This window comes from Coloeus monedula (genome assembly GCF_965178545.1).
Source record: "Coloeus monedula genome assembly, chromosome: 4".
Taxonomy (NCBI): Eukaryota; Metazoa; Chordata; class Aves; order Passeriformes; family Corvidae; genus Coloeus; species Coloeus monedula.
The window spans coordinates 12335571-12349634 of NC_138784.1; the positions used below are offsets into that span (position 1 = coordinate 12335571).

General features: G+C 41.5%; 1 protein-coding gene across 1 annotated transcript in view; it reads left to right on the forward strand.

Annotated features, from left to right (window-relative positions):
- Positions 1-14064, forward strand: part of VWF (von Willebrand factor) — a 123177-nt gene that overhangs the window by 52629 nt on the left and 56484 nt on the right. Inside the window, exons 20-27 of the mRNA XM_082280644.1 lie at positions 2055-2193; positions 3734-3868; positions 7222-7371; positions 8030-8170; positions 9769-9888; positions 10488-10644; positions 11624-11782; positions 12767-12902. Of these exons, the coding sequence (XP_082136770.1) occupies positions 2055-2193; positions 3734-3868; positions 7222-7371; positions 8030-8170; positions 9769-9888; positions 10488-10644; positions 11624-11782; positions 12767-12902 (1137 nt within the window). The remainder of the gene's footprint in view (positions 1-2054; positions 2194-3733; positions 3869-7221; positions 7372-8029; positions 8171-9768; positions 9889-10487; positions 10645-11623; positions 11783-12766; positions 12903-14064) is intronic.

Below are 14064 nucleotides of genomic sequence, written 5' to 3' on the forward strand. Positions count from 1 at the left end.
GGATTAAGGTTTTATATGGAAATACTGACCTCCCAGTGTTTCGTTTCATTTCCTTCCTTTGCAGCTACATATAACATTGTGAATCCATGTACTGTAATTAAACCTGGGGAAAAATAGGCTTGAAAAGATGGAGAAGTTGATGTTTTTGTCTAGATACATATTCTATAACCTGCCTACATTGCCTGTAGGTAAAAGTGACTCAGCTGAAAAACAGGCACCATGAAAATTTTATTGAAACAAGAAGAGTACAGTGTAAAACCCTTCAGTGTTGAGAAATTTGCAAGATTCCTCACAATAACCATGATCAGACTTTTTATTTTCAATCATTCTTATAATAGTTGATCTTAAAATAATCATAACCATGTTGCTTCATTCTTGTAGCTGCCCACGTAATTCTGGCAGTGCCACTGTAAATGATATTTCCTCAAATATATGGAATTACCATCAATATCAGGGTTGAGGAAATGTTAGAAATCAGGCTTTTTCTCACTGATAAAAAGTTCTTCCTCACATTTTAGGTGTTTTTTATGAATTTGAAAGTAAAATTGGAAATAAGGTCCCTTCAAAAAATGTCACCAGGGCTTTTTTGAACTATGTGACTTTGAAAAGTTTCCTGATAGTTCTCAGCAAATATCAAGTCAAATGTCATTTAGAAAGTGATATAGGAAATTACTATTGCTTTGAGAATTAATAAGGATTGAGAGTCTGCGTTTTGGAGGTCGAGATCTTCCTTTTCTTTTGTTTCTGCTTTTTGTACTGCTGTTGCAGGAGTTCTCATTCTCACTTGTTCTTAGCCAGATGTGAACACCTGCAAAGGCAATATATGAACCAGAGGTGTCAGATTTGGCGTTTGCATCCGACTTGACATATGGGAGACCCTAATTCATGAACAACGGAATGTCTCCAAGCCTAAGCCAGTGGCAAACCTTCTGTTATGCAATGTATTGGGAATTCAGTGTGGAGTGCAATGAAAATTTTGGAGTCACACTTGTGGAGCAGTGCACAGCAGAAATTTGCTAATCTGAATTTAACTACCCCACGTACCTTATGATCTGTTCATGCACGTATTTACAAAATCTTGCTCTTGTCTAACTGCTAGCAGAGAATTCATAGAGGAGAGGGGGCAATAGGTTTCATGCTACTGAAATTTCATTCTTTGAAGAAAATGTCTTGCATGATATTTATTAGAATGTGAAATGTTGTTATTAGAGAACTCAGTTCAGTGCCCAGTTTTTCCTTTGGGTAGCAATTTCATGTTGGGAAAATACTTCAAGTTTTTTATCCTTGAGTTTTTATGTCTGTTAGGCATGGGTAGAATTCCTCTTTCCCTGCCCTCACAGAGCTTGATTAGAAAATTCCTGGGGCAGTGATGATGTCCCTCTGCATTCATGGAGCATTTAGTGGATGAGTGTTTTGCCATCCTCCAGGCATAGACTGCTTATTAATTATTAAATTATTTTTATTAGATATTGTGTCAAATGGTATTCTAAGTCTCCACTGATTTTGGTTTTTATTGTATTTGTTCAGTCTTTTGGTAGTTAGCAAATCAATTTATTTCACTGATCAAAAGCCTGTGGATGTCAAGGGAAAGCTCCCCTTTCATACCTGCAGCTTCTGTATCGAGGTAGTGGTTCTCCAGGATACCTCTGGAAAAGGGCAATAGTGCTGGATGCTCTGTTTTGCTGAAAGGGTACTTGGAGCAGAGCAGCGTATCCTAAATAAAATTCTAGTATAAAAGAATACCTCCAGCAGGCTCTGTCCTGACCTATTTTGTTACAGGGAAATTCAAACCACTCAGAGTCCTACATGCAGCTTGTAAGAAACAGAGAAACCCATTCCTTATTCCTTATCTTAATGCACTGTCTGGATTTATACACCCACTGCTAACATATGCTGATTTATGCTAATGAGAGAGTATCTTATCTGGTGGTAGGAAGCTCCTAGAGGCAGAGACTGTAGCGCTTTCACGTTGCCTAAAGCACTTTGCCTTCTCTTGCTCGTTATTTACATTGAGATAAGGACAACTGTCACTGCCTCCTTTTCTCTGTTAACAGCGTGTGCCAGGGCAGGAAGTGGGAGTGCACCAAAAATCTGTGTGATGGCACCTGCACTGCTATTGGTACAGCTCATTACTTGACATTTGATGGACTGAAATACAAGTTTCCAGGAAACTGCCAATATGTGTTAGCTCAGGTAAGAGCATGTCAAATGCTAAAGCTGCCTGATCATATGAAAAGAGCTTTGCACCAGGTGAGAAGCCCAGTGTTTGGATAAATCACAGTAAAGTATTTCTAATTACTTAGCCAGATGTATTGTAGAGGAGAATAGACCTTATTAATGTCTTTGGAGATGAGACAAGTGTCTTGAGAACTTTGAAGAGTGTGTTGTGTTCTGTAGAAATCAGGCTGTCACGTGTCCAGCTGGTTGTCATGAACCTTATGAGAGCACCTTGGTACAGAGAGGAGCTGTCTGAATCTCATCTCTAAAATGGAATTGTGGACATCCATAAATCAACTTTTCCTCTTTTTGTTTTTTTTATTCTGGAGCGGTAGCTTGCTGTCTGGCTGAGTGAGACAGGGAATGCTCAGTGAACCTTCCCTAAATGCCCCCAGAGCACAGGCTCAGCTCGTTCCCTTCCGCATGGTCCATGTTCTGTTCCATGTTCTGTTCCATGCACCACCTGCTTGGAGTCCACTGACAATATCCATTTTCCTCACAGCAAGGAGGAAAGGGGGATAAAGGTGGAGCACACTAAACTCAACTTTTGATTTGTGGAAGCAGCCAGAATTTGGAGTTAACTAAGATAAAGGCATGTCTACATGCAAATTGTCATGTATTTAGAAATGTCTGTGCATTTTCTGAAATTTATCTGAAAATTTGGTCTAGAACTAGATGGGTTCACTGCTGATGGATAACAACAATATTCTGCAGTTACAGTGTGATGTGTTTCTTGGGTGAGCTACTATTTTCCCCACAGAGTCCTCATGAGGCACAATCCTCCTTGCAGCTCTCCTTAGGCAGGAAGGTGTGATCAACCTGCCTCTGCCTTGATCTTTGAAATATGCTCCCACCTTGATGCCAGCTGGATTACCTTTGAGGAGTGAATGCTCTGCCACTAGTGAGAGCTCTGTGTAAAGGTCTTAAGGGCAGCAGTACCATACACTACTACAAAACTACTAAAAATGGAATTTAGATCTGTTTTTCTTAAATGACAGACACAAAGAACTCCACACAGGGCCTTTTCCTTAAAAGGTGTGTACTGAAAAAATTGAACACAACCAAAAAAAAAAAAAAAAAAAAAAAGAATCTAAGAGATATGAGTTATCATAGAAATGTAGCATGAAGTCTTAGAGGATCTCAGAAATATTGGATTTAAAAGAAAATCAATACATTAAGCTATCTGTGTATTCAGATGTACACTGTGCCCATCATACACCTTTAATATCACAGGTACTGTAGTATTGTGGCTTCTCCCTTCCAAAGAATACTCTCCAAATTATGCATGTGTGTGTCACTGGCAGAGTGTGCCTCACTCTTTAAGGGATGGACCACATGAGTATCAGTGCTAAGCACAAACTAAATGAATACGGGAACACTTGGCATGCCAATATATATCCTATTGGCCACAGATTACACACTGTTGATTGAAGTTTCTTTTTTCTCTGTGTTTTTCCCTGTATGTGTTTTTCAAATACTCTACATTACTGACTCATTTATTTTTTTTATCTGATAGGATTTCTGCAAGGGTGACTCTGGAACGTTCCAGATACTCATTTTAAATGAAGGTTGTGGCTTCACTGGAGAAAAGTGCACCAAGAGGGTTGTCATTTTGTATGAAGGAGGGGAAATAGAACTGTTTAATGGAAACGTATGTACTCTTTTTTCTTTCTTTTCTATTTTTTTGGGAAAAGAATTTCAGATTGCTCAGTAAAATGAGGCATGAATGACCTCACACTCAGGGGTTCTTGATCATAAAATGAACAGATTAGCAGGATTATATTTATCCATTTTGCTTCCAGAGGTAAAATGCTGTTTTGGTATTTCTGCTTGATGCCAACCAGTTTATCTCAGATAATCATAGAGCGGTTTGTGTTGGAAGGGACCTGAAAGATTACCTAGTTCTACTCCCCTGCCATGGGCAGGGATGCCTTCCACTATCCACTATCCCAGGTTGCTCAGAGCCCCATCCAGCCTGGCCTGGAACACTTCCAGGGATGGGGCAGCCACAGCTTCTCTGGGCAACCTGTGCCAGGGCCTCCCCACCCTCACAGGGAACAATTTCTTCCCAATATCCAATCTAAACCTGCTCTCTGTCAGTGTGAGGCCATTGCCCCTTGTCCTGTCACTCCAGACCCTTGTCAGTAGTCTCTGTCCAGTTCTTTTGTAGTGCCTTTAGCTACTAGAAGGCTGCAATAAGGTCACCCTGGAGCCTTCTCTTCAGGCTGAACAATCCCCACTCTTTCAGTCCATTTTCACGGCAGAGCTACTCCAGCCCTCTGAGCATCTTGGTGGCCTCCTCTGGACTCATTCCAACAACTCCATGTCCTTCATATATTGGGGGCCCCAGACTCTTTCTAAACATGGCTTGTCAAAGCCTGTTTCCAGCAACATGAAGTGCAAGGAAGGGCTAAGAAATGACTGACCCATGGCTAGTAAAACACCAGAGCTGATTTAGCAATCTGAAGGACTGAGCACACATGCACAACAAAAAAAAGTCACAGCTCAAACAAGCTGATACTGAAATGTCAGCTGTCTTTTTCTCTGTTAAATTGCTAGATGGACTATCCACATGACTCTATTCTTCTTTTTCCTTCCTTTTCCTGCTAACAAACATGGAAGAATTGACCAAGAATCACTTCCACCTTCCATGCCCCTTCCCACCTGGAAATGAGCTTTCCAGAGGGCAGAGTTCAGCCCTTTGCCTTGAGCACTGCAACAATTCAGGCCATCTGTGTGCTCAACCATTGCAGAGCTGCAGTGGATTATTGTTTCAATTGCTCCCTTTTCAGAAGTCTTGTGCTTTGAGCTGGCATGTGGACCAGAGATTTGCAAGAATGTTCCCAGTGAAAGTCAAACACTCTACATTTGCCTTGTTTTAGGTTAAGAGATAAAGCTGTACCAGGTTTGGAATTGCTTGTGAATTGTCCCTGACCTTGGCAGGAGCACAAAAACATGACCTTTATTAAAGGTGTCTGTGCAGTGCACCTTGGCAGCATAGGATCCATGCAGGCCTTTGGGTGCTGCAGGAATGAACACAAGACATATTGGTTGTCCAATTCTTTATTTCTATGCTACACAGTCCCCTGCCTGGGTGAGGGTGAGTAGCAGTGCAGGGATCATTCCATTGAGCTGGACTTTGTCTGAAAGCTTCTTTAGGTGACAGATTTTCAGAAAAGCTGTGATTCCCTTTGGACATGTAGGAAAGGACCAGAAGAAAACAGCAGATGATTTAGGCATCCAGCAGCTTCAGCATCCGAGGGTGTTTAGTTCCTGAGAGAGCCTGTCCTTGCAAGAGCTAGATCTGTATTACACCAAATGACTCTGAGTGAATTTCTAGCTTTTTAGAGAGTTTAAGCCTCAATGTAATAATATCTAGAGCAGGTTTGCTTAGAAATAACAAGAGCCAAAAGAGAGATTAAGGAAAAACAACTGATATGAAGACTCCTAGGCAAAATCCCATTCAGTGGTGACTTTTTACACTCTTTTTCCATAAGAATCCTTAGAAGCAAGCAGAAGAATCGGGTATTTTTTGGCCATTAAAATGTTTCCAATTAACATTGTTTTAAGATGATATGTTTTGAGAACAGCTTCTACTTTTAGGTAAATGGGGTAAAAACTGAAGTATTTGCATGTTACAGTTCTGGCTGACATTTAAAAAAAAATGAAATAATTTTTGCTTTTCTGAAACAAATCTGCAGGTTTGCAAGGTCAAAAGTTTATGACTTCATGGCTGGGCAAAAAGCCTCCATAAACATAAAAATTTTGTAATTTAGGTCAACCTCCAAGCTCAACTTTGTCCTCTTCTCTTTTTTGGAACCCTCTGAATTTGGAAAGACAAAGGCTGTTCTAGAATTTTAAGTGGTCAAGTGACTATACTGTGTGGTAATGCGGTGGGCATAGGAGGAGGTTAAAAAGCTTTCAGTCTCCAAAATATCTGTTAATATCTTCCCTAAAGACATTGAAGGCCTTCTTTAGGAGATCCATGGAAGATATGAACTGTCTTCTCTGGGATAAATGTTTCTGATGATAACTCAGAGATGAAAAGAATTGAATTAACAGTGCTGAGCTCTTACTGAATTGAGCAAGAAAGAATAGTGGGATAAGGAAATATTTTGTCTTTAAAGTAGGGGAGTGGGTGAATGGTTTCTGGGCTCTCCTTTCTCCCCTACTTTAATTGCTATTTGTACTGACTGAAAGTTTTCATCTGCCTCTTCCACAACTAAGCAGTTAATGCATTAATGGTGCTGAAAGTAACAGCCATGCCAGACTTTTCTTTCCAAATGTGGTTAATAATCCTATTAGAGTTCCCACTGAAAGGGGATTATGGTGTGAAAGAGAGCATTTTAAATTAATCTCTTAAACTCTTAGTAGCTGGAGGCAGTGAATTTGAAGCCAGATGGAAAAAGAAAGAGGCACACAGGGGAAGGGAAAGTGATGGGAAAAAATGAATAGACACTGAAAGGAATCTCTCTGGATTTTTCTTGGTGGTGTAGTTGGTTGGGAAGAAGGTCCTTCCCGACTCCAGAATCAGACTCTGGTCTTTCAGGGGCCACTGATACTGTGTGGTTCTCCCAGTTCCCATTACACTTGAACCAGAAGGATAGAATTGTTAAGTTTTCTAAAAAGCTGAAATAAAAAAAGCCCAAACCAATGTGTAATTATTCAGTGAACCAGTGACCAATACTAAACTTGTAATTAATGGAGTATACAATTTTCTGATAAAAAAAGATAATTGTCTTTATCAGCCCTGCTTCATGTGTTGGCATCTGTGTGTTATACCCTGGGACCACATTCAAAAACTTTGGAAATGGGATGAAATTGAAATACTGTACTTGAATCCCAAGTTTCTGGTTTTCTCTGGAGCATCTAGATAGCGTATGGAAACTCTCTGGAGAACAGCATGTTTGGAAGCACCTGTTAACGTGTCCCACTGGGAAAATCACCTACCTTAAATAATAATAATAGAGACTGCTGATAGCACAATGTGCTTCTCTCATTCAGGTAAACATCAGGGTACCTCCTAGGGGTGAAAATGAAAATTTAGATGTTATCAAGTCTGGCCGTTATTACATCATTTTACTGGGCAAAAGCATCAGTGTGACCTGGGACCTGGCCATGGGAGTCTCTGTTACCTTAAAAGGCAATTTCAAAGTAAGTGTTTTTTGCTTTACTTCTTATTCTCACTAAAGAATGCACTTAACCTGTCCCTGGGGAACAGCTTTTTTTTTTTTTTCAATGTAGATTTCCACGGAATATTAGGCACTTGCTTGAAATTTGAGGGGTTGTTTGGTAATACTGCAGGACTGCCTTATTTTCCTGGTAGTTCAACTATAAGGGGCAAGTCCTGGGTCATTGGAGATGAGCTATGACAGAAGGGATGGGTGGTGTGGGGCCTCAGAATAAGCATGCCTTGAGTGATTTCTTCTGCATTCAAGAAAAGCAGTGTAAGGAGCCAGATTTACTGGTGATGGGGATAGAACAGCGATGTCCAAAAATGAAATGGGATTGTAGGGACACACTCCAAACAGAGCCACCAGGCAGTGCTGATTAGAGCAGTCCTGCTTTCTGGAGCCCTTGGAGACAGCATGGTCCTGCTTTCACCACAGCCAGAGTGGGAATGGGAGCAACACATTCTCTGTCTGTACAGGGAGAAGACTGTATCTGTCTTAGTGGGCTTGGCAAGGCTGTGGGTAATTCAGTTTTTAAACCTCATGGCATTAAAGCACCAGGCTGAAAAGAATTCTTGACAAAACCCTAAGCTGGCCTACAGATGTAAGATTAATGCTTTCTGTGTTTCTTTCCCTGCAAGGATCGAGTGTGTGGTCTGTGTGGAAATTTTGATGGAATCCAAAACAATGATTTGACCAGCAGCAGTGAACATCTTGAAGTAGATCCAGTTGACTTTGGGAATTCTTGGAAAGTTAATTCCCGCTGTGCTGATGTTGCAAAGGTGATTGTGAATGAACTGTGAAAACTAATTAGTGTGGGTTACAGTATCACTGAAGAGTGGACAAAGAGCTTTGAAAGGATTAAAATAAGTAGAAATTAACTCCTTCCCCCATGTTTTTGCCAAATAATATTATTTCTTGAAATCTGGTAAAAGGTCAATTAACTTATGAAAAGCTTGTGTGCTGCCTGGCTTCAGAGGAATGTTAAAACAGCCAATATTTATGATGGAGGCTGTTCCTAGAGTTATCCAGCCCAGATGCTTGAAATCCAGGTATCACTGGAAATCTCATTTTAGAGTTGAATCTTAAAAAAATAAGTGTAATTTTCAGTCAGGGGGAGTTCAGATAAAAATTTCATTTTTCCCTATTCAGATTTCTAGATCCCAAATCTTAGTCTGTCCATTACAAACCATGGAATGCACAGGTTAATTTCTTTCTATATGATTCTCTTTTTTTTTTTTTTTTTTTTTTTGGTAAAGAGCGTTCGGTTGTTATTTTCCAATTGGAAAGGCTTGGACAGAAAAAGCAGGATACAGAAGGGGATGGGAAAACCTTATTGCCATCCATCATTGTGTCTGAATTTTGGGGAAGGTGCCTGCTTTCTGAAAGTGTTATCTATGTCCTAATACATGGGATGCTAATTATATTACACATGAAAGTCTACTTCCAGTTTTCCAAACACAGAGTTTTGAAAGAATGAAATTGAATAATAAATTTGTACGTAGCTGACAAATAAAGCCCAAAGAATTTCCAAGTGAAATGTTCAAGGAAACACATTGAAAAAAACTTGTTTTGACATTTGTAAAACAAAGCATTTCATTCAGCTGATGCTTTTTTTTCTCCTTGAAAATTTATCTAAATGATCAGGGACAGGAGGGTGGAGAGAGCCTTTTTTAGAACTTTTCTTACAAGATTTAAATTACCAGAAAAATACATTGAAGCATTTATTCTTGATCACATGAAATCTTTTAGGTTAGTTTGCTAATTATGTGCAAGTGTGACATAGCCACAGTATTACCTTGCTGAATGTCACTTTTTTTCATTTGACTTGATTGCAGTGCAGGAAAAAGTTGCACTACTGAGAAGTGAGGCCACAGGGTAAGACTGAGAAGGGGCCTCATTTCAGGCACGGGACAGGACCTGCAGGGTGCTGCTGTATTAAACTCCATGTCAGTACAAGTGGTCCTTTCTCTTAGATAAATTAAATGGGAGGAGAGAAGATTACTGAGCTGTTCTGACTCAGCAGCAGCCTTGGGTATTGTCTGCTGAAGTCTGATCATACTTTTAAGTCCGGTGGACCTTCCAGGGAGTTGTGGATGATCATTTGTCAGGATGGGTGTTTGGTGCAGTGGGTCTTCCTGTCATCAGAAGATGAGTTAGAACTACAGGGTACAAGTAAGAGCTGGAGAAAATCAAGGAGGTGATCTGCTCTACTGCAACAGGATCTGTGTTTGTTGTACAACAGGTTGAAACTTTACTCAAAGAAACAATTTCCTTTGTCATGAAAAATTGCTCTTGAGTCTCTAACTTCAATTTGAAGAGTCCCAAGGTCCTGAAGACAAGGCTAATGCAATCTCTACTTGTCTCTTACAATATTAAGCCCAGCCTGGAACAGACCTTTATGTCTCCACTGTGTGGTGGAAACATAGTGAAGCAGATGATGGTAGAAACATCGTGCAGCATTTTGTCTGGAAGTGTCTTTGAAGAATGCACAAAATTTGTGAGTATTGGGTCATGTGTTTCACATTCTTCAATTCTGCATGATCTGTGCTGGCATTGATTACAGCTGAGGGAAAAAGTGTGGTTATGCTGAGAGCACATAGGACTTGGCGGAGGCTGGCTGGTGTTCTCGTCTCTCACCTTGTCCTTTAGCTGATGCTTTATGGGAAAAATGCACCTTTATGGGATGCATTATGGGAAAATGCACCTATTAAGCTATGAAGTAACTCCTGCCCAAGAGAAATTTTATTGTACAGCCCAGAGACTGCACATGAAGTGAAGCCTAAGGGTTGAGATTTGAGGGAAGGGGGAGCTGAGCCAATGCAACACCATTCAGGCTGTTATACCCACGCTGCTGCATGAGAGGGATGGGGCCAAAGCCTAAAATGTTAAGTGACCTCAAACTGCAGTATCTGTAGCAACTTTGGGAACATGGCCCAATTTGAGTCTTTGCTGACATCAGCAGAAAGATTTGCACTGATCTGTGGCCCCTCGGCCCTTGGCAAGAGGAGCAGCCAAACCATCTGAATGTTAACGATGTGTACAGGAAGGAGATGAAGGGTCTCAGAGTGTCCTGTGCCCCGTGTTTCTCTCTTGTAGGTGAATCCTGAGCCCTACATTGACATCTGCCTGTATGACACTTGTGCTTGTGAGTCTATTGGGGACTGTGAGTGTTTCTGTGACACCATCGCGGCCTACGCACACGCCTGTGCACAAAAGGGAGTTGCTGTTCACTGGAGGTCACCGACTCTGTGCCGTAAGTACAGAAAACATGAGGCACAGCTGGGTGAAAAGGTTCAAAGTTTTGGCTCAGACTGGTCAGATTTAACTCTGCTCCTGCTGACATCCAGAGCATTTCATCTTGATGGGGCTGGGCTAACAGCTCGCTCTTGTTGCAGTGCTAGGTTCACTTTAGCAAGCTGCAGCTTTCCCTGGGAGCTCCACGGGGCTGCTTAGGGCAGGGCAGCCATTCTGTCCTCCCAGAGTCCTTTTCGGATGGCCCTGCACTTTCTCTGGGCAGCTATCAGCTCTACAACCCAGTGATGGCAAAGGAGGTGAGAAGGGTCCCTCCCTGAGGGTTTCAGAGGACCTTTAAAGGTTACATCCCATCCTGGTGATCCCCAAAGGCAGAGAGACCTCCTGATTCAGGCGCAGGGGATTTTCTCAGGGGCTCAGGGGTGGTACATGGGCGGAGTTGGGGTACAGGAACAGTAGGGAGAGCCCGAGGGAGTGGCCAGGGCTAGGGGCAGGGGAAAGTGGGGGGAGCAATATGGGATCAGAAAAGCAGTGGGTAAACAGATCACCACATGCTCTGACGTTCCCACTCCCTGTTCCATTTCTGTACCTGGCAAACCCGTCCATCAATTGTGGGTGTGATACGTGGTACGAAATCTAGAGGAAGAAGTAGTTTCTGTAATACATATACATGTGCATTAATTAAAGTCTACAGTTCATGGTTGTGTTGCATTTGCTATTATCAAATCCAAGAATTTCTGGTCTAGAGCAAGTATTTCACTATGTGAAGAAGATGTAAGTGTGAAGAGGTGGCCTGCCCTGATTGTAGTAAAACAAAAATGTAGTAAAAAAACCTCTTTATTTATAGGTGGAAATCTTTCTTTTTCTATATATACGTGGTCCACTTTGTACAATGTGCCATAATTCTGAGAGGCATGGTGAAGTATACATTATGGTTTGACTCTTTTTTTTTTTTTGCCTCTGATTCTTTCCCTGCCTAGCACAAAGCTGTGAGGACCTGAATAAACAGGAATTAGATTATCAGTGTGAATGGAGATATAATAGCTGTGGACCTGCTTGTCCTGTCACATGCCAACACCCCCAGGCTTTGGAATGTCCTCTGCAGTGTGTGGAAGGGTGCCATGTACACTGTCCTGCAGGTAAGTCCTTCTTTTGATTTACTTAAACAGCTTTCCTTCTTAACAGGCTCGCTGATGTTTTCACCACAGTTCCTTACTGCCTGAGGAGGGAGGTGGTTGGGCATCTTGGTTTGAGTTTGTGAAGTGAGCGCAGTGTGTGGAGGGCATGAAGTGCTGCCCAGAAGAGGAGGATGAATCCCTGCCAGCAAGGATGAGAGAGGATGGGAACAGCTTGATGAGACTGGAGGATTAGGGGCTGTGTGGGAACAGAGATTGTTGATTCTGTGGTTAAAGTAGGGTATGAATTTGTGCTGGAAATTGATAAAATGCTCTGCTTCAGAGCAGCTACAGCAGTGGGGGAAACCCATTGCTTTGATCTGTTTATTACCTCCAAGATGCTCCTGAAAGTGCCCAGCTGGCATCCTCCTGTGAGCAGAGCTTCCAGCTTAACTATTCCAGCAACTCTTCTTGTAGTAAAGGGGAAGGAATAATTATGGGAAATATGGAACAGGGAGAAGAAAGAGAGGAAGGGAAAGAGGGAAAGACAAGCAAGGGCCAAAAGTAGATTGAAAACTCTCATAAATCATTCCTGAAGACACAAAGACAAAGAAATAAGGTATTTTAAGACCCCAAGTAGCTATTCTGGACCCTGATCAGAACGAGGCAGAGGACAGGAGGAGAAATAAATAATATACAAGTAAAAAGGAAAGTGCCCTTTTCCCCTGACATCTTCCATGCTTTGTTCTAAAGATATGTTTACCTTCTGTGTGGTGCTGGCTGTTGCAGGTTATACACTGGGTTAGGTGCTTCCAGTATCTAAGTAAAAGCCACTATGAGGGAAGGAGATACTGCTTTGTGTTGAGTTAGCAGTGGCCACAACACCCAGCAAGAGTATTCAGGAGGTTTGAGCCCACCTCAGAAGCATTGTTTTGTTTTTAACCCCATGATTAGTTTTACAGTTCATGACAACTGGCATCTTTACACTGTTCTGCTGTTTTGAAACAGGAAAAATACTTGATGAGCTGTCCCTGGATTGTGTCAGTCCAGAAGACTGTCCTGTGTGTGCAGTTGGAGGTGACAAGATCCCACATGGAAAGAGAGTAGTTTTGAACAGAGATGATCCACAGCACTGTCAATCTTGGTATGATGGGCTTGTGCAGAGAACCAGCATCCCTCCTGTGTAGGATGAAGGGTCAGGGTTGAAATACATCCCCATGAATAAGTTTATGGATGTGACTTTAAATATACTGCTCAAAAAGAAGCTTGGAGAAATCATCATTTATGTCAATACCCCTTCACAGAGCATTCAGAGCTGAAGTTTTTCAGTGACAGTAAGTAGGGATTATAGGATGTCAGCTGAACTGAAGCAAGTGAAATGCATAAATTCCTTTCAAATTAGTCCTTTTCCCATGTGTAGGTGGCCTTACTGGCTTCAGATGTTCCACTTCTTTTTGTGCAATGTGTGATTCAACATCAATAAAGCTGTCAGACTCTTTCCTTCTGCCAGTGCTAAAAAATTCCTGTGAGTAGTGCAAGGTCTGAATGTGCACTCAGTCTAGAACTTGCTGAGATTATTAGTAGTTGGAATTGTGTCCCATTACTGGAAAACCAATTTCCATTAGATTTTCAGGTGATGCCTGTTGTCTGATCCTGCATACAGGCGTTTCCAAATAGGATGAAATGAATAGCAAGGGAGTGTGATGCTGTGCACTGTGCAGGATGAGGGTCTTCAGCCAAAGAGACTGTTTGCATTTTGTTTAATGCCCCGTGGCATATTCTGGAAATTTGTCATTCTTTGGATGTCTGGACCATGGATGGATATTTTCACTAGTGACTTATAATGCCATGAATAAAAGAGAGTTTTCCAACTTGTAAATTGATCAGATTTAATGGGAACTGAGTTGTAAAACTGCAGCAGCTGTTAGCCCAGACCAACACCTTAGCTCCAAGTGCTCTGAACCTCACAGAAGCTCGGAATGGGTACAAACTTTCAATTCCTGGTCTCTAGCCAGGACTAGTGTGCAACTGAGCTATAAACCTAGGGCATGAGACTGTTAGGCCGATCAATTAAATATATATTTTTAAACAATATACGTGAAGAGCCCTGAATTCCATCAAAAGGTCAAGAAAGAGTCTTCTTAAATGAGTCTCTGTTCTCTAATTTTTGCAGTCCTTAATAATAATTTATCTTAAATGTTGATACACTGGCTGCTGCTCACAAAAAAATTCAGAACATTAGGAAAACTTACCTCACTAGGGAAACATCGTTTTGCAGAGCTGTCACCTAATTTAGATGCCTACAC